This window comes from Acartia tonsa, chromosome 1, assembly GCF_053477335.1.
Source record: "Acartia tonsa isolate MP-2025a chromosome 1, ASM5347733v1, whole genome shotgun sequence".
Lineage (NCBI taxonomy): Eukaryota > Metazoa > Arthropoda > Copepoda > Calanoida > Acartiidae > Acartia > Acartia tonsa.
Window position 1 is genome coordinate 51,997,061 of NC_137260.1, and position 21,668 is coordinate 52,018,728.

Here is a 21,668-nt window from a genome sequence, read left to right on the forward strand (position 1 = left end):
TTTAAAAATTTCATTTGCACAGTGAGCCCAGGAATCCAACTTTGTGGAAAAAATTATTTATGCCCAAAATCGAACTTTAGAAAATTAATTATTTTAAAAGTCCATGTTAAAATTCATCATATTAGAGGAGGTTTGCCATTTTAAATTAATGAAAAATTTAAAAAATTAAAGTTTTTATGGCCTTCTGAAGTTGTTACCCTGGAATTAACGAAATTTAGATACAAAAATCTCCCAAAAAAAATATTTTTAAATTTTTTTTGTTTTACTTGCCATTTAATCAAATATTAACTTAGGACGTAATGTAATAACATTTTAGAAAGGTTGTGCAATTATCTAACGCTGGATAACAAGAAACTAAATAGTTTTGTATAAAAAAAAAGCTCTTGAATCCATATTAAAGAAAGTTGGTGAAAATGCAAAAAAAAGCACGTTGAATATTTTTTTAAGCTCTGATTCAAATACCTTGATCTTTTTAGCAACGAGGTGAAAATTTTTAGGATGAAGTTCTAGCATTAATTAGGCAATATATAAGAGGATCCCATTGGTCTTATCAACTTTCACTTAGTTGCTTAACCTCTAAAGATATTTTTGTAAAGGTCGTTTTAAGCTATTTTTAGTGTATAATCCTTATATAATTTGTTGCCGGATTTCATTATAGAGAAAAATCCTTTTACAGGGTAAAAATCTGGCAAAATGCCTTTCCTAAAAATCATGGCATAAAATTTTCCCACCAGTGGTGGAAAAGTTAGAGCACCTCAAAATAAAATTTTACTATGCCCTTGTGTATTGGACCCTGAGGGCCTCCTGGAGGGGCTACCAGAAATCTGAAGGTATCTTTAGAACCACAATGGCCGGCTCTAACTGCACTCAGAAGAAGTCAGAGATAATTGCCGGCCGCCTTCCGTCCTTTAATTGGCGGCAAAGTTAGCACACCAAAAAAATGACAATTTTTTGTTGTGTTTTTTCCACACAGGGCGGCGTGTGTTTGTGGCGCAGCCACGTGTATTACCACTTTTTTGTAGGTCATTCCAAGCCGGATTGGCGGGAGTGCGGCCAGAGGTGGTCTGACCGGCCGTTTGGCCGACAGCCGCAGTTAAAGGTCGCAAAAATTGTCAAAATTTTTTTGAGGATTTTTGGCATGCCAGTGCAGCCAGACTGCTTGGCTGACAGGCCTGGGACACATGTCACCTGACACACTGGGCCATTGCCCATCTTTGCTATTTTGCACAATTTTTTTCCCATCACTTCCCTGGCCGTGATGGCCATTCAAAGTGGCCTGGGTCAAAATCGACCAAAAACCAATTTTTGGGGGTGATATTTTGACCCCCCAATCATCTAGAGAGGGAGGAAGGGATAATCTTGTTAATTCTGTAAAAGGTACTATAAAAACCTTTTAATTAAAAAAAAATTGTTTGATTTGGTTGAAAAATAAGGAAGTTATTAATTTTTTCCACAAAATTGGATTCCTGGGCTCACTGTGATTTGTAGGTTTCTGTTTATTTGTGTAGTGTAAGTCTGTACCTTAAGATCTTGCTAACCAATACTACTTTTTTCATATTTTGACATTTTTATAACAAATATTTAGGAGGTTTTGGGGAATAGAGAGAATTGCCTCCCCCCCCCCCCCCCTATAACAATATAACAAACAATGGCTACGTTCCTAACATCTGGGGTATCAATCAGTAATCGAAGAAACAGAGGGGCTAGAAAAAAAAGATTAAAACTATCCAAAGATTTAAATCTAAAATTATCACAGGACCTATATGACGCTTTCTTAAAATAGAAAACACAATCGGTTCGTTCAGCTGATATTAAGATCTTCGGACAAAAAATCTTATTACTTTAAGACTTAAATCTTTCTCGAAGGCATGTAGTGCAGTACCAAAAAAAAGAATTTAAGATTGAAATGGAATTCAATATATTTTTTAAGAAACTGAACATTTTAATCCCTGTTATTTATGGAATGTGAAATTCGCTACTTACTTAATCAGCAAAAAATATTTTCGTTTAAGAACAATAAATTTATAAGTTTAGATGTATACTCGAGAGTCTACGTAGCCCCAGTGTTAAGGACCTTTTCGTCTGTTAGAAAATTGCCTTCTGCTCTTTTGTAGCGACTTGGCTGTGGTAATATATACGACGCTATTGGCTGATTCAATGACCCAATTGAAAGTATGGACAGGGTCGACGGGATTGGAACATACAGTTATTAAACCCCTTACCCCTCTATTGTTTACCTTTAATCCAAGAACAAAAAGAGTTACTGAAAATTTTAAAGAATTTCACTATGTAACTAAATATTGAAAATATCCACTTTGGTACATAAATCGTATTTAATATCTATTTTTATATTGAATAATTAAGCACTGGTTGAAATATTTGTAGAGAACTGACGTTAAAAAACAAGGATAATTACGTCCATAAGTAGAGCAGCAGAAAAAAAAACTAACAGAACCTTGGAAATGGAAAAGAACAATTGCTTGTTATAGAATGAAAATGCTAAAATAATCACGAAACTGTGATTTACAATAGGTCGGTTGGACGAACACATACCATAGTTATAGAGTGGTTTCGATACTAATAATTTAATAACTTTAAACATATGTTATCATGCATGAATTGTCTAGGTTGAGTCTAGCCAGATATAATTGAACAAAAAAGCTATTAAAATAACATAATTACAGGGTGGGGCAAATAAGACCGGACAAACTTTAAACGGCCATAGCGTTAAAACTACTTGACCAATCAGGACGTTTGATCACACTATAAAAAGCTTAGGTAATGACCTTTTAGCAAAAAAATGTTCAACAAGGCAGATTCCAAATGCGCCGGTTGTTTAATCTGGATTCTCGACTAGGGCCCACTAAATCTGACCTCAGCCCATCTGTAGGTGAGGTATAGTTATGCAAATTGCTGGGAATACTGTTAGATACATAAGTAAGACACTAGAAAAGACAAGAGCTTTCTATCTGAAATGGCTTGGCCGTAGTACACCAGCAAAGTGAAACGGGGCAGATTTTGAGATGTAAAAAACGTCAAAAACCGTGAAAATTTCTCGGTTCTTGACTTTAGGGACCCATATTAAACTTAAAAACTCATTTTAGACTATGGGTTGCGTTGACAACCCTAGCTGAAACTTCATGCCATTTCTGAAAAGGTAAAACGTCGTTCTAGCTCAACTGTGGTCCAAATAAGAGCCTTCGTGTTTTAGGGTAGCTTGAAAGTTGGGCGAATTTCGATCCTGCGGTTACTCACGTTTCTAAGGAAATGTGGCCTCCCAGCAGCCAGATCTTAATTCAATGGACTTTTGGGCCTAGGGCTACTTTGAAGCATGCACCAATAGACGTGCCCATACCACAAAGACCTCCCTCATTGTTACTATCAAGGAGAACTACGCCAGCTTGGACAGGTACATTTTGACCTGGACCTGCCGGCGGTTGAGGAGGCGGGTAGAGGAAGTAATTAATGCTGGCGGCGATTTTATTGAATAATCTAATAGTCATATACCTATTTTGCTTGCCAGTTTTTAAAATTCAATAAAATCTTTAAAATTGACGATTTTATGTTCATTTGTTTAGAAGTTAGAATTTGTCCGGTCTTATTTGCCCCACCCTATATAATTCAACTTAGTTTATTTTTATTTCATAAACATTAAAATGTCTGCCAAAATTATGTTTTGCTAATTTTAATCAAATAATAATATTATCAGATGAAAATGATGTAGTTTTGGCATTGAAAATATCGTCAGTTTGGTTTGCGCGTTCGGCTTGGAAACATATCGGTAATGATTATTTGTTTTATTTTATTATAAAAATTAAATTCAAAATTATTAAAGCATAAAAAAGAAATTATCATTAATAGAAAATTCAACTGTAATTTACCTTTTTTTTTTACATAAAAATGGAAGTAAAATTATTCATTTATGTATAAGAAGGAAAACATAAGTTTAAATTTAAATTATATTCTTAATCTTTACTTTCTACCTTTACTATTTTTTAAATGATTAAAACCACCTGGTTTTTTTTTAGACTGGGGTAAGATTATGTAGAACTTAGTTTTATCTTCTGACATGAAGCTGAAAAATTAAAGTGGCTATTTTAAAGAATACTAGCGGCTTCGCCCCTAGCCTCTAGGGGCCCTGCCCCAAGAGGTTTGATCAAACCAATTTTTCGTATTTTAGATTTAAAAGAAAAATTTTAAAAAAAATTCTTTGGGGGGGGGGCTATTTTTCATTTTTTGAGGGGGTTGGGGTGTCCCACCTCCCAAGAAAAATAGTTATCAACCTATCCGGGACCTATGAGAAGCTACCCTGTAAAGGAGAACCCGATCGGTTCAGCGGTTAGCGAGATCCTTCGCTACAAACAAACAGACAGACAAACAGACAGACAGACAGACATCGTTCTACTTTGTATCTTAGATAAAATTATATTATTATTTTTGAAATTAGATGGCTTTAAGAAGTATTAGAAACCCAACGAGTTAAAACGGAGTGGGGACAAAACACCTAATTTAAAAATACCTAATTTAAAAATGCCTAATTTTAAAAATGTCTAATGTGACAAAACACCTAATTTATAAATACCTAATTTAAAAATGTCTAATTTAAAAATACCTAATTTTAAAAATGCCTAATTTGACAAAACACCTAATTTTAAAAATGCCTAATTTTATAAACACCTAACTATAAATACCTAAGTTTAAAAATACCTAATTTTAAAATATTTTTATCGGTTTCCTGTTGCTCAAGGATTTACCAAAAAAAATTTTAGGCCTCTAGCTGTAATAGAAGCCACGATATTCATGATATATGTCTGTAGTAAAAGCCGGACAAAAATCGGTCATAAAGTCGGTCAGGGAGCGGTCAAACGGTCATAACACCACTTTTCTCAGAAGGTCATTGATATCTAAGTATTCACCAAAAAAAATTTAAGGTTTCTACCATATAAACAAAAGTCATAATGTAGAAATTAAGATTTATTTAGAATTTTTTCTAAATTTGGTTCCACCCAACCGACTTTGACCGGACGCCACGACCGACACAGACCAGATATCCTTATAAGATCAACTCTTGCCGACGTATAATTACTAAACTTAAAAAGTCATGAAGTCACAACTCTCTATCTTACCTACAAAAAAAATGACATTGAAAAAACAGAGGGGGGGGGTCAATATGACCCCCCCCCCCGATCTGTAAGGGTTAAAATTTTATGCAGATTTCAAATCTATTATATTGATTAAAAATTAAAAAAACTTTTATAGTCTATTGTTAAATTAGGCGTTTTGATAGTTTAGAATTAGGTATTTTTAAATTAGGCGTTTTTAAAATTAGACATTTTTAAAATTAGGTATTTTTAGTTAGGCATTTTTAGTTAGGCGTTTTCAAATTAGGCATTTATAAATTAGGCATTTTTAAATTAGGTGTTTTTAACGTAGGTGTTTTTAACATTAGGTATTTTTAAACTTAGGTGTTTTTAGTTAGGCATTTTTAGTTAGGCATTTTTAAATTAGGTGTTTTGTCCCCACTCCGTTAAAACAACACTTGCATTTTTTTTTGTTTGTTGACAAAAGCATTCATTATCTTACATTATTAATAATGCAAAAGCTGTTCTTTCCAAGGCTAGGGCGTCCAAGCTTTTTCATTTAAGGGGGAGGGGGGGGGGTAAAAGCATAAATTAACGACCCCAAATTCATTTGGAGGGGGGGGGGGAAGGTAATGAAGTCCTAAAAATGTAAGTATGTCCATAAAAATTATCCTGTATCAAGCAGTTTTTCAACAAATTTACTTACAAATTTGCTTTGACTCTTATAAATTTATATTATGATAATTTAGTTCTAACACTATACAAGTGTTAAAGTCCGTTTGTCCTAACGTTTCAGTGCTTCGCTTTTATGGATGTTGTCATCCTTGTTTCTGACAAAATTATGTATTGATATTTCACATTGGGTTTTTGGAATACAATCCAATTTAATCCATTTGGAGGGGGGGGGGGGGGGGAGGTAATCTTTGTATCATTAGGCAAGGACGTCAAAGAACTTTTATTTTTCAATTGTGTTTTTTTAGTGGCGAAGCAACTCTATGATATATTTACTTTGACCGTCAGTCTTTCAGTCATTATACAAAATATAGATATTAAAAAATATAAAAATACGTGAGTAGTTATAGTGATTTTTTCTCTCCTATAAATCATTATTATTGACATAAACAAATGCTCTTTAAATCTCTTTGTCCGTATTATTATCCATGATTTTTTGTGCTTTTTTTTATTACTTATGGACGATGTCATCCTTGTTATCTAACATAAAACACAATGCAGTCATATGAAACTATGTAAGGCAAACCAGCTAAAGATTGGTATCTCAATATCTAACATTTTTATTGTAAACTTTGTACAGTAAAGTACATATAACAGAGTGCAAAAACCTTTATATTTAATTATCTTACTTAATCCAATTATTCATGTTATTAGATCCATGGGTGGGTAATTTAATAGAGTTCTTGTACTTTGTTCACTGTATTTCTGTACTGTAAACTGTCCAATATACTATAAAAAGAAAATATTGCAATATTTATAACAATAAATTGTCATAGGATGGGATAAAAACATAAGTAAAATATCTAAAAAGATGAAAATTGAAATAGAAAAAAACTTTACTCCAATTATTACAAAGTTAATGGTATTTGATTTTTAAACAAAAGTTGGTTATTAATTTACCATAAAAATCTATAGTAGCTAGAGCCAACTTGATATTCAAATCTCAACCTATTTATTTTTTTTCTGACAAAATTATATGTTGATATTTCACATTGGGTTTTTGGAACACAATTCAAATAGAAAAAGTCTAAGAACGATAAAAAATATTTTCTGTCCTGTTAAGGAAAGCAGATTAATCTCTGCATCCTATAATTAGGGTAGGTCTGCTCGTCCGTAACGGTTAGCCATTTTCGTTAATTTAGACAAGAAAGTCCGAACGTCCATTTCAGACATGTTGATTTTTAACTTTTTTAACATCATATCATTATCATTATCTTACTGATTTGTTTTTGGAACACTGATTCCTCTGACAACAAAGTACAATATCATAAGCGCAGCATCTCTATAATTAAGTCCTAAAAAGTATGTAATTTAATCGGTATCCTGTATTTAATAGTTTTGCAAAAAATTTACGTACAATTTTGATTTGACATTTGTATTCTGCTTATTCAGTTCTGACACTCTACAAGTGTTAATGTACGTTTGTCCAACCATTTCAGAGATTCGCTTTTATGGATGTTGTCATCCTTGTTTATAAAATATTGTGATAAAATACAATTTTGTCCAAATTAAAGACATAAATATTTTTCTCTGCAGGAGATGTATATTCTACTAAGATGTGTATTCACTTCTGCATATTATCATATTCGTATATCTAAGCAGATGTTTATAGAAAAAGATTGGAGAACATGCCAGTCAGACCAAGTTATCATGTAAATTATAGACCGAATGCTCAGTTAATCTTTTATATAAAAATGTCTATTTGTCTATCTTGAACAGAATCTAGGAAATTTACGTTTCATCCAATCTGTTTATTTTAGACAGAAAGACGGATGGTTTAATGGGATTTAGTGCTATTGATAATTTTTTTTATTTGATTGTTTGATACTTATAATGCGGAAGTGAATACAAACTGTGTACTGAAATCTAAAGAATGAATAATGTTTTTTGATTATTTGCAACTTTTTTATATATATTTTTGTCCATTTTAAAAGATCAACATTTCAATAAATTTTTTGTTCAATAAAAAAAAGTGTTTGAAAATTAAAAAGTCCTAATTTTGCATGGTTATAAGTTGCACCTGTATCTATAATACAAAGTAGAACGATGTCTGTATGTCCGTCTGTCTGTCCCTTAAGATCTCGGTAACCACTGAACCGATCTGATTCTACTCTTCAGGGTATATACCTATTGGTCCTGTGGTGGTTTTAAGCTATTTTCTTGGGGGGTGGGACACCCCCAACCCCCAAAAAACAAAAAAAATCCCCCCCCATTTTTTTTTTTTGCTGAAGATTTCCTTGGTCCTTTAACGAATTTCACCTTAATTTTTTTTATCACCTCTAGCAAAGCCGCTAGTATTAGTAAAAGGCATCATACCCACTACTTTTAAAGTTCACCTTTATGGTATGCGGTAATGGGTATTGCCGCAGCGGGTACAATTTTTAACGTCTCTAACATAGCATAGTGTGGTAGGGACGCCTGACAGTAAGCCTACACTTTTTATGCTAAAGCTGCAGGTTTATTGTTTCAGTAGAAAGAATATTTTAAAACCTCCATTAAAAAAGTTATATTGAAACTTGGCCAAGGTCAATCAGTATCAAACCTAAAATATTTGCGTAATTTTAAAAGTTTTGAATTAAGCCATGGGCGTGTATGATGGGCATAGGGGAGAGTTACAACAATCCCTCTACCATAAGAAATATAGGCCTCGTTTTGGTTATTTGTATCAAAAGAGAGAGATACCTACATAAAATTCAAGGAATATCACCTTTCTTGCTGCTACAGCAAATTTGCTGGTTGAATAGCAAAACGGAGTTATGTCTTTCAAAAAGCATGAATAACTGACAAAATTCTGTGATATTCCATAATAGTAAAAATCATTTAATGTAAGTAATGATGTAATTTTACCCCCCTACACACCTCTCTTGATATGAGTCTACATCCCTTGTTTTACCCCCTTCAAAAGTATAGAGGGTTTAAAAATTTTAAAAAAACTTTTTAAAATCAAGAGAGGTGTAAATTGCCTCGCACGCAAATTTAGCTATCTAATAAGTTTTGACTATAACACCTTTCTTAACTCTAAATAAAAGACTTAAGCACCCCCGGCACCCCTTGCGATATTGGTTTTATGGGGGTATCCCCCCCCCCCCAGAAAATCTTTTTTACAAAACTGTCTTAAATAATCTTTGAGCGGCTCCAGTGACCTGAGGTCCAATCTTAAAGGAATAACCCTCACTTCCGTCGGAACACTGTACACGCGGCTTAATTGAGCCGCTAGTATTTCACATATCTAGTTCTACATGATTAAAATCTATATTTCTTCAATCTCATAACACAGTTGGGAAGATGAAAAGGCTACCCAGCTTATAAATATCTAAGATCAAAGACGTCCTATATATTAAATTTTAACTCCCCCCCTCCCCAATAAAATTTTAGGGATAAGAAATAACCCTGAAAGGTAATCACATCACATATTTGGTAACGATTAATGATTATTTTTTCTGCCCATCTATATTCATAAAAAAGCGTTTATAAATATTCCAATACAATGTTAGGAGTGAGAATATTTTCACACCCCCAACTGTATTAGGAATAGTTGTTCCCTGTTTTGAAAACCAAAGAATTCAATAGAATTTGTATGTAGAATTTAAGATATTCTGCAATTTGAACTAATTAGATTACTGCGTAGTTTGCCAACATATATATAAGGAGGGAATATATATTCAATTATAGCTTCGAAACTGATTAATATCCACTGGATTAGAACCGATTCTTAGCAATATTTAAAAATCATGTATCGTTTGTAGACAGTTTTCCACGAAAAAATGAGCTTCAAATTAATCTCTGTTTTGTTATGTATCAATATCATCTCATGCACCTATTAAATACTATAAAAAGTGACGGATGGACTAGCAGCATACATTAATTGTAGAAAAGCTGTGATAATGATAAATATTTGTAATACAGGGATAGATACTTTGCTATGATTTTGAAAAGTACAGCATTCTATGTGTGTGAGACAATAGAGATTATTTTAGACATCACCCTTTGATATATTCACTAGAGCTATTTTCATTTTGATATACATATTTTCCTTTAAGCTACACAATCTCAATATATTTTTGTACGTTTATATGTAGTGCGAATTCTGTTTAGAACCTTTTTAAAACTTATACTTGAAGAATCTATGGAGCAATATCTATTTAATGCTAACAATCATAATATACTTTCCTTGCATACATTATAAATCACCAGATAAGTGAAAAATAAAATAAATTATCTATCTCTAACTCCCTGCAGCCTTCTTTTACTGGAAATTATTTTGACAATAAGATGGAAAATTATGCAAATATTGTCTGCTAGACGTACAGTTAGGGTCATAAAAAATATTAATTCTTTTTTATAAAATATGTAACTTAAAATTCAACTTTATTATATGAAATAATAATCATAGATTTTTTAACCCTGAACAAAATGGTTTTATTCTTATTTTTTGGTGAGAATGCGGGTGTTAGATTCTAAATTACACTAAAGATGTTGACAGGCCCTGTTTATTTACAGTTAGAACATCATACAAAGCGAGTGCAATAAAATGCGGATGGTCTGTCAGTCAGTTTACAAGATGAAAATCATCTTTTTAAATGGATATATTAATACTTAGATGTTACGCCACATTTTCATGTTTTCTAACTAAGTGGAACTTGTAGCGGGCTAAAATAACGATGACCCCCATAAACTCCCTTTACCCCATTCGATCCCCTCCTACTAGATGGACGAACTGACCAATAGATGAAATACATGTTAGTAACCTTAATTGTCGACAATTTTCCCCTGTCCAAATATCCACGTATATCCATTTCGTTTTAATTGTTTTTTTTAGGGGTAAATGAATTCTAGTAGAATTCTGTCAATATGGTTAATTTAAACAGTATGACATTAAATAATGGCACTATATTGGCGAGATATTTTTCTATTTTTTATCTATATCGTAATATCTATCTTATACATAACAAAAGTTGGAAACGCAGACACATGGGGACATAACTGTAGTGATATTATGACTTTGTATTTATCTTGATGTAATAGCTTTTCATAATTTCGACATGGGATCATAGACGTCCAAGCTTTTTTTTTGGGGGGGGTAATTCATTTTTTTTTGGGGGGGGGGGGTAATCGCCCCATTACCCCCCCCCCCTCTGGACGTCTATGCATGGGATTACAGTTTTATGCAACCAACTGATGTATGGGAATGTTTTATTATCTCTGTCTGTACATTTTTCATTCGGTTTTACATTCTCTTTATATTCAATTTTATTCTTAATTAAGAACTAGATAAGATTTTACACTTTTTATGCTTTTATCCTTATATAAGAGTAAAATGATGTCTGCCTGTGTTTCCTTACAGATGGGTTTCCTTTACAGAGAATAAATATAAACAAACTCTAAAATAAATTTGAAATAAAGTCATACTATGAGAGAGAGAGTTATTTATGGACTTTTTTAATTAATAAAAAAGTTGTCTAAAGACTACCTATCTAAAATTTTAACCTAGATTAGAATATTATTATTCACATTGTGTTTTAATTTTAGGTCTATTGCCACAGCCATCAAATCTCAAGTGTTTGGGGTGGAGATTAGACCAGATATTAACCAAACAAAATTAACACACAGAAGTCAAACCTGCCGAAGACTGAAGTTCTAGAAGCTTAAAGCCTTAAGAGTTCTAGATTTTTATCCTAGCCTAATTGTATTAACCATCATGTTTTCAAAGGTAAGGATTTTATGCAATTATTAAAAATATTTTATTTGCCTAACACATACAGAAACCCCTTTTCAATTGAAAAAAAATAGAACAAGGGTGGAGGTGTAGTTTTTGATAAAAATAATCGTATTAATGTTTTATCCCTAGTTAAGCCTTAGAAGTGTTGAAAACATTCAATGTGAAATTTAAATGGGGGAGGTGAAGCCAGGGGGGGGGGGGTTATGTTGTCAATAATTGATTGGAGGAAAAGCACTTCTAATTTAGACCAGCATTTAACTTTTAGATTTATAATTCATTATAATAATATTTTTTATATTATTTTACTTTAACATAAAAGAAGATTATAATGAATAAAAATGAAATAATTTATCTGTTTAGGTTTTAGTTGTAATGGCTGCATGCCTGTCAATCTATCCAGTTAATTCTTTACCTCAGGTAGGGATATTCTAGTAGGGATTAATTTGGAAATTTTGGTTATTATATATGGATATTTTTCTGTTCCTGCGCTATTTAATTTTCCAGATATCTGCAAGAAATACACATATTTAACTGAAGCAAGACTGCCACAAATAAACCCAATATTTGGGCCTACTTGTCTTCAGCAGTTAGCATTTGGTGGAATAAACTAAAAAACTCTGGTAAATTTTTCTAACAAGGGTCCTTGTTATAAAGGTAATGTTACTAAGCCAGCTGCCAGATGATCCTATAGAACAGCCAGCCCCTGACTCCTGGGCTTGGGGAAGACATCCTAAAAATGGATTCGGATATAAAGCAAGGCATGAAGGGCAAATCTTTCTATTATTCAAAATGTCATTTAATTAAAATTGATGCAACATTTAGTATATGATTAATATTAAAATCAATTCCTTAATTAACAAATTATATTTTTTTTCTCAACTTTATTTACCCTTCAAAAAAAGTATCATCCAAATTGACCGTTATCAATTCATATTTCATATGTTACCATCAACCATATCATACAACAAATTGTCTTTACATTGTTTTAGATATAAATACCTATTCACAAACACTTTAATGTAGGAGTACTTCATAAGGGCAATGAAACCCAATTACAATCAAGATCTAAGTAGAAATTATAGATCCCCCTTCATTATAGCATAATATGTATAGGAATAGTTTAACCCTGCAGCAATGTATTGATAATCCTGAAACAGCAGGCACTGTCTTCTGCGAGGCAGGAACACACACACAAATAAAAGCCTAAAAAGCTAAGAATGAATTACATTCTTTTAAATTTAGAAGCAGTAAAAATTTTACCTAAGGCCCTCATTATAATTTTTCAACTTTTAAGTTAAAAGATTAATAAATATAAATCTTACTTTAAAAAAAAGTGTGATATGCTAATTGCAGGATTATGATTATACCTATCCTCTGGAGATCTGTATTCAGATTCCAAGGATTGCTGCTCTAAAAGTTTGTGAAGGTAATCCTTACATATTCTGTCAATTCTGGTATAAAATATTTATTTGAAAAATGTATTGTATTGTTCTTGATATTGAATTCTACATTTTAATAAAACCCAAAGTATGTCAATAGGCAAACTAAATAAATTAAATTATTACTCAATAAATCATTAACACTAAATTAATACACGATGTTAAGTAAATCATCAATTATAATAAGATTTTTAAAAGTAAAAGAAAAGATTTCTCAAAATGCCCAAAAACTAGAAACACACTGTCAGTGGAGCAATGTCTTTCCAATACAGAGTTTATTGACACACCCAAATGTGCTTTCCCTGCTGAACTGTGCATTGAGAACCCTGATTACATACCCCTGCAGGCGTGCGCAGGTAACACCTACCCTTCCTCTGTTTGTGCCCTCAGCATTCAGATTGCTCTGGTTCCTGGATGTGCAGGTAGATGAAAGTCAGTGTAGTTTTGATATCTAGTTCTAACATTAGGGCCAAGTCACATTTCAATTATCAAGAAATTAAATAACTGTATGTTCCTTCCCCATCTTTGAATATCAGCCAATAGCTTTGGAAATAATAGCACAGCCAAGTCCCTCTAAAACAGTAGTAAGCAGGTGACGAAAAATGTTTACATTACTGGATCCAGGTAGTTGTCTGGGCTATACATATATACTTAAACATTTATTGTTCCTTGAAAGAAATAGATGGTAAGTGGAAAATAATCGATGTAGCAAGTTGGTTGTTTTGTAGTTTTTCGTGTTGCCCTTTTTCAGGAATATTTGTTTTTGTTTTTATGTGTTGATTTTTACAACCAGGAATATTCTGCATTTTTATTCTGTTGCAGTTTTGTTTTCAAAAGTTTTCGTCTTGCAGTCAAACACAATTATGCAATATGCATATACCTCTCAGTGAAGTAAATCAAGCAATACATTTGCTGGACAATAATAATTTAGTTGATTGTGGAATTTCAACAATACAATACAAAAATTAATTAAACACTTAAAACAGTAAAACCTTTTTTTACAAGAGATAATTTACAAATATTGACATTCTTAAATACAACATTACCTAAATTGTGGGGAAAGTCAAAAAAGTGACCTAGACTATATTTAGATGCGATGTATCCTGAAGACTTTTGCGTGGCCAATGCAGCACTGTTAGTTAGGGCCAGAGGTTGTGCACCTTTTATTACTCAAGTCTGTATGACCGATGTTAACCTGGCAGCCTCCAGCGATTGCGCAGGTCAGACTAATATTTTCTTTTTTAAAAAAGCTTACATATAAGTCAGTTTAAAAATCTTATTAAAATACATTAAATATCTAGATGCCATGTTTCCCAAAGATTTTTGTATCTCAAATGCTGCACAATTGGTGAGAGTAAGGGGATGTGCACCTTTTCTTACTGAAGTCTGTATGGCTGATATTAATCTTGCCACTAGTAAAGACTGTACAGGTCAAATTTAGTTTATAGTTTTTAATGGATAGTATAGCAATTTTTAAAGAAAAGCTTTCATATGAGATAGTTTAAAAAATTGGTGAAAATAAGGGGATGTGCACCTTTTCTAATTGAAGTATGTATGGCTGATATTAATCTTGCCACTAGCAAAGACTGCACAGGTCAAAATTTGATTTTTAAGTTTAATAATGCACAACAGGACAGTCTTAGATATCAGTTTTAAGTTTTAACATGTTTTAAAAATCAAAAGTCTCATCAAGGAATATCTTTTTCCTAACATTTTAAGATCAAATAATATTTCTTATCAAATATTCCAACACAATTAAATGAAATAACTGTCAATATTTAGATGCCATGTTTCCCAAAGAGTTTTGTGTTGAAAATGGTGCTAAGCTAGTTTCAGTTGCTGGCTGTGCTGTTCATAAAGTTGATGTTTGTATTGCTGATATTAACTTGGCTGTGTCTAAGTCTTGTTCAGGTTAGAGAATAAGAACTTATGGAATCGATTGAAATCAAAGTTAATTGTTTTTAAACTTTCTTGTCAAATCCAATTGATTTTTTTTTACTTGAATGTTGCACCAGAGATTCAAGTACCATAATACTCCCAGCTGGCTGAAATAACATTTCCCCAAACCCAACCCCATTACCCCATACACTCCCCTTGGACCACCTGACTAAAAAATGAGGTCCATAATATCAACCTAGATTGACATAAAATTTTCCCCTGTCAATTTATCCACATATTTTATATCCATTGTCAATTCACACTGCTTTTGAGGAAACATTATTTTGTTCAGCAGTAATTTATTTTTCTCTAACCAAAGAGCATTTAGTATACAATTATTTTGTCTGACTGCAATATCATGAAGGACGTTGGATTTCTCTGAAGGATATTTGATATTCCCAGCTGTATTTTCTAAATAGACTGTTTTTTTTGAGTGAACTTTTAATACTTCTAAGGTTACTTTGACTTACATAATGCTACAAAGTGAATTAGTTTTCTTAGATTAAATGTAAACTTTTGGCTAATGTATGAGTTTATTTACTTCAATTAGATAACTGGGCATCTAATAGAATGACTTGCTCTGTCTTTTCTTTTGTTTGGCAAATAAATAATTTATTTTATATCTATGGCTGTGCTACTTGTTGATGTTAGTTTTCATTGTTTTCATCTTCATTAAAACCATAATAATATAATTTAAATGGGAAAAAAATAAAACATTATGAGCTGTGAGAATAATATAATTTGTGAGGTCTCATTATTTGTGCAACCCAACATAACATTTCATCCTGGTTATTGTCTGCAAATTCAACTTTATTGCATACATAAAACTGTAAAATTTTATGCAAAAGTTTTTACATTTTATCAAAACTGTGCAAAATATGGATATGCTATCCAAAACTATCAATGAAAACTTTTCCTTTTGTTTTTAATAGTTTTATATCAAAAGAAATATTTTGTGCAGAAACTTATGTCAAACCCAAGTTAGGTGTCAAATAAGTTTAAATTTTTAACTTTGTGACATGGTTCAAATTCTCATATAAAATAAAAGTTTTATGTTGTTTAGACAAGAACATTATCTATTAACCTTTGTTAGAATTCTCTTAAGGAAAATTAGAAAATTTACTTTTAATTGTACATTTTTATTTATATCTAATAAAAATCAACAGTTTCTGAAATTTCTTTACTAAAGGCCTGTTAAATTCGAAGACGAAGATAATCCCTCAAAAAAATTCTGACGTCATAAAAATGAGGGATTAGGTGAGAATTAGTGTGAAAGAAAACACCTAAAAAAGAGATGGTTGGATAATACCTCATTTTTATGACGTCACATGTTGATTTTTTGAGAGACTTTCTTCGTCTTCGTTAAATTAAGTTTAAAGTATACAACACTAGAAATAATGACATAAGAAAAAAGTAACAAAGAGGTTTTTTTTGCATATTTTCCATAAAGTTGTGTGTTAGCGTTTAGTTAAATGCGCTTATTAAGTCAAACTGTTTTTAATTTTGACCATTTCATATATAAACATTTTGTAAAAATTACCCCTCTTTCTGATAAAAGAAATATATTTAGATGCTAAATTCCCCAAAGATTTCTGTCTTGCCAATGCTGCTCAACTTCTTGGCGCTAAAGGATGTCAGGAGTTTATTGTTGATCTTTGTTCATCTGATCCTAGCCTGGCTTCCAGTCCACAATGTGCAGGTCAGCTTACCATGTGATTAAGTAAAGTTCTTGTTTAAACTAGGTAAAACAGGTAGGAAGTATTCTATCATAACATCATTAAGGTGCTTATATAAGGTAAGTCATATTAGGTCCTATTTTTATTTTCTATTTGGTAAAACTGATTGATATTGGTTGTTAATGATTGTTGTACAGATTCAGTTGTATATTCTAATTGAATTCTTAACGGTGAATGGGAATTTAATAAAGAAAGCAAATCTTTTCGATAATTTTCATTCTCATTTTCTGATCATCTTTTGATATTATTTTTGTTTCCAAAGTCTTAGTTATTATAAATACATTTTTGTATCAGATAGTACACACACACAACACCACTTTAAAGTTTGTATTCTTGTCTACTCCAGACTTACTCAAAATCATGCACCAGCATTCATTATCCAAGCATATATTATAGAATTTATGTATAGTTACTTGTACATCAAACAAACTTCATCATTGGAATTAAAACATTCATCCAAATTAAATTCAATAGAAAATACACAAGTTAAAATAAATGAATCTAATAAAAAGTTATACTTATTATAAATATTCGAGCTCTTGCGGCTACAAAAGTAAAAATTCCTCACATTTGATATCTTTGTGAATGGTTTAGATGATTTTTATTAGATTGTTTGAATAGGTCCACTTTCAATGAATTGCCTTATAATTTAAGGAATCCAACTTCCTGTAGATGTTTGTGCCTCCAGTATTGAGTTTGCTAGGTTAGATTCTTGTAAAGGTACTTAAAACAACTAAATGTCCCTGAAAATGGGCAGCTGTCTGTCTCAAATAATATCTTTATTTCTATGTGGTAGAATAAATGGTTTCCTGTTAATTTAGTTTTATATTTATATAATTGATACAGACATTCTTAAACAAGTGATGATTCATAGGAAATTCATTCAGATTTATTTGGCTTACTTATGTTTGTGATACAAATATATATTAAAGCATTAATATAAAGGATAAGAAATATTAAATAATTCAGGCATAAAACTTCCAATTGATGTTTGCACCTCTAGCCTGGAATTTGCACTTTTGGATTCTTGTAAAGGTACTAAAGCTAATCTCTCCAATAAATATAAAATGTATATTAAATTAATATAAAATTGTGCTTTAGCTATCTTTGAATGATTACAACATAGCTTTCACAAATTATTTCCTCAGTGATACCTTTCTTGCCATGAATCATTGTAAGTAACCTCTTGCTTCAGATGTTGAATTCCCAGCTGATGTCTGTGGTAGTAGTATTGAATTTGCTAAACTTGATGCTTGTAAAGGTAGATTTGAACATTTCAAAATGTTGAATCCTTTTCTATTCCAATATTTTCCAATTTGTTTAAATTTAACTCTTGACATTGTGATAGATGGCGTTCTTCATGTTTAGGAGTGAAATTACCAGCATCTGTATGTGCCAGTAGTGTAGAGTTTGCAGTGCTTCCTAGTTGTGCAGGTAATCACATATAGTTAAGCAAATAGGAATTCAAACCTGTATCTGTAGATCAGAAACGATTACTACTTCTACTTTGAGCAGGTATATTACTTATTTCCTTGTTGTTTTCTTAAAGTTTGAAGTCAATAAAATAATATGATAAAGGTTTCAAATTGATTTAAAATCTTTAATATAATTACTTCGAAAAAATTCAAGTAAAATGCCAAATAATTTATAGAATCTTTGCGAAATGCAGATGTACCACTGCCGAAGGCTGTTTGTGTGGCAGCTGCTGCTGAGCTTGTGTCAGCACCTGGCTGTAAGAAACACCTTGGAACCATCTGTGTAACAAGCCTGGAGCTGGCCAAGAGTGATGCCTGCCTGGAGGGTCAAAAGAAGGTCTCCAGGTTTCAGTGTCTCAAAAATGGAAGGGAGATATGTCTTTCAAGGTTGGTTGTTATTTCTAATCATTAAAAACTAACAGTTTTTGAGCAAATTCTTTTCCAAATTATTGATAACAATAAGTTTAAAATGTCAAAAGAACTTTGTTTCTAGATATTTTCTATCTATTCAATTTTTAGTATGTTGTTCTTTACTTCGAAATTTAGATACATTTTTCATCTTTTTTATTTGTAATTCTAATTATGATTTTAATAAATTTATCAAGGTTGTGTGAATGGAAGGTAAAGAACAAGGATGATTGTCCTGCTGCTTGATGCAACTGTCAAACTGTTAAATTTACTAACCTTGTACTATGTACATTATTTCTAATATTTTTGTAAATGTTTTAGCGAAGAAATATATCTTTTTAATTTCAAAATTTTTTATTTTCTATGAAGATAAAAGGAAAACAATTTTTGGAATGAAATGTTTTGTTTGTCAAAAATAATTTTAAAATGGCAAGAATGATTACGCCATAGTAAAGTAAACTTTTAAGTGAAATGTAAATAAATAACAATTAATAATAAGCCAATAATTTGCCCTATGATTATTAGTTCTTCAAATCTTTATTTATCAAGATAGGTAACCCTTCCCCACCCCTTTTAATGATCAGCTTCATAAGTTTCCTATTTAAACGAATTAGAAGATTTTTCTATTCCAACCACTTTCTTCATTTCTCTACTTGCCTTTTTAAATAGTTCACTTTAAATCTACCTTTGAAAATAAAAATCTTTATTCTTTAAATTTTCCCTCAAAGAATAAAGACAGAAAGTTGATATCTTGTCTTAACTTTATAGCAAAACAGATAAGAAAATGAGACCTGTAGAGTAGCTTTGCCATCAAATAGTATGAATATTATATAGATATCTTGTTACAAAACTTACATGTGAGGAGGACTAGTATACATAACACATATATAAATAAATTACAACTAGATGCATCCTATTTTGAATGGAATGGTTTATTGCATTTTCCACAGCAAAAATGAATTTAATCCAAAGGAGAAATGCATATATACACTCCACTATACTACTACAACAAACACTGCACTATCTATACAGGCGACAAAATTATATTTTTTATTGTAAACCTTTTCTTTTATTTAAAACTAGCGGCTTCGCCCATAGCCTCGGGTTTTACACAGTGCTGCAATGGGACATATTTAATCTTGTTTATCAATAAAGACCTCTTTGAAGTTAACATTTATTTTCACAATCTTAATGCAGTGTATTGTTGAATAATGCGAAAGTATGAGAGAGGACAATGGGCTGTTTATTAAACTAGTCCCCAAAGTTTGATAATAACGTTTTCTTATTCGTTAGCTTAACAACTTTGGAGACTTTTAATGAATTTTGATAGGTTGCTTTATTAAGTTGAGTGTCCAAACGTTTTAACCACTAACTGTAATCTACAAAAGGGGTTATTTTGTGTCATAACATTGGGGATGTATATCTATTTTTCGGCAATTGTCTTATTCCTTTAGATCCCTGTGAGAAACTATAGCATGTATTCAAAACTATAAACATTGCTGTCCAATAGACTGACTTTAAACTTTGCAACCAAAATTTGTCAAAAGATGAAATGTAACACGACTTTTTGTTGTTAGAACAAGTATGGTTGTGGTTGAAAAACAATATGGGTAATGCAATTTTCCAACTTGTATCTCATATGTCAACATAGGATATCTTGGCCTACTTGTCTTGTCCTACATATCATCTGGAGGCTTTTTATCATTTTATATGTACTTATTGTACTTCTTCATTATTCAAAATGACCGTTTGCTTGTCAATCTGACTATATACAATGATTTTTAGCCACTTTTAAGATAATTGTCTAAAATTATGTGATTATTTTCATAAGCATATATTCTACTAGCGGCTAACGTCCCAAGAGGCCTTTAGGGACACCTGTGGTAGTGAGGGGTTAAATTTGATCCCCCCTTTATTAGTAGGAAAATCCCCTCTCCTGGTTTTTAAATGTTTCTTTTCTATATGCGGGTTCTCTTTGAAGAATGGTCGTACCCTCCCCAAAAATATTTATCCAGGACCTATGAGAAGCTACATTATAAAGGAGAACCATTTTGGTTATGCGGTTAGCGAGATCCTTTGGTTAAAATACACAAAGATCCTCTTACTTTATTATAAGGATAGACACTGTCTATGTCTTTCCATTAAAATGTAATGGTAGTAAAAGTTTATGCGAGTAATGTTATCTTTAGGTCTATCCTTATACTAAAGTAACAGGATGTTTGTCTGTGTGTCTGTCTGTGTGTACCGAAGGATCTCGCTAACCGCTGAACCGATCGGGTTCTCCTTAACAGGGTAGATTCTCATATGTCCTGGGAAGGTTTTTAACTATTTTGGGGGAGGGTACTACCACCCTCCCAAAAGAAATGACAAAAAAATTGAAAATTGTCTTAAAATCTGGGAGACTTCAACGTCAAATAAGGTGGTATCGTACATAAAAAATTAACTTTAACAAACAAAAACATTTAAAGTGCCACTAGAGGCCTCTAGGGGCGTAGCCGCTAGTCATTATATAAAATGTCTTCGTTTACCTGTAAAGAATCCCCTAACACATTTGTATCTACTCTATTCTTTGTCTGTTTATCTGTTTTTAAAACGAGCATGTTTTTATTCTAATTTCTTTTATGATTCTAAGATTTCAATGCCGTAAAAACTTACAAGTAAACCAATTTTCTACATAAGATTATTGAAATTTAAAAAAATGAGTCAATGAAACAACAAAGGAAATCAGATATTCAATAATACCCTAGGAATTTTAGTATAGTAAAAAAACCATTACAGAAGGACACAAAAAAATGACAAAGAAAATTTAGTAAAACATTCTGATAGTATCAACATTTCAAAACAATGTAATTTATATAAAATGACATGCAAAAGACATTAGGCTCGAATAAAAACTATTTACAAAAAGAAATTAAAATTAGTTAAAAATATGAAAAAAGCAAATTTTTAATAAACTGTAGAAACAGAAAATCAAAAAATTGCCAAAAAAATATATTGTTACAATAGTTGCAAGGAAGGGAGATTTAGTGGGGTGTCGACACCAACCTTAAATTGAAAGAAATTCATATTTGTTCAGTTCACTCCATAATAGTTTCACAACTTCCTGGTAAAACGCTGTACACGCCACTGGTGACAAGTCG

At 31.7% G+C, this 21,668-nt stretch overlaps 1 protein-coding gene across 1 annotated transcript; it reads left to right on the top strand.

Annotated features, from left to right (window-relative positions):
• The first annotated feature begins 3,707 nt into the window (after window positions 1-3,707).
• On the top strand, window positions 3,708-18,878 carry LOC145328016 (uncharacterized). Its single transcript, XM_080171557.1, has 16 exons — window positions 3,708-3,781; window positions 11,343-11,523; window positions 11,893-11,949; window positions 12,187-12,299; window positions 12,646-12,709; window positions 12,886-12,958; window positions 14,063-14,191; window positions 14,273-14,401; window positions 14,754-14,882; window positions 16,480-16,608; window positions 17,300-17,365; window positions 17,615-17,680; window positions 17,841-17,906; window positions 18,014-18,079; window positions 18,297-18,507; window positions 18,726-18,878. Exons 2-16 carry the CDS (start codon window positions 11,512-11,514, stop codon window positions 18,772-18,774), a joined length of 1,359 nt encoding a protein of 452 aa, XP_080027683.1. The 5' UTR covers window positions 3,708-3,781; window positions 11,343-11,511; the 3' UTR covers window positions 18,775-18,878.
• The last annotated feature ends 2,790 nt before the right edge of the window (window positions 18,879-21,668 follow it).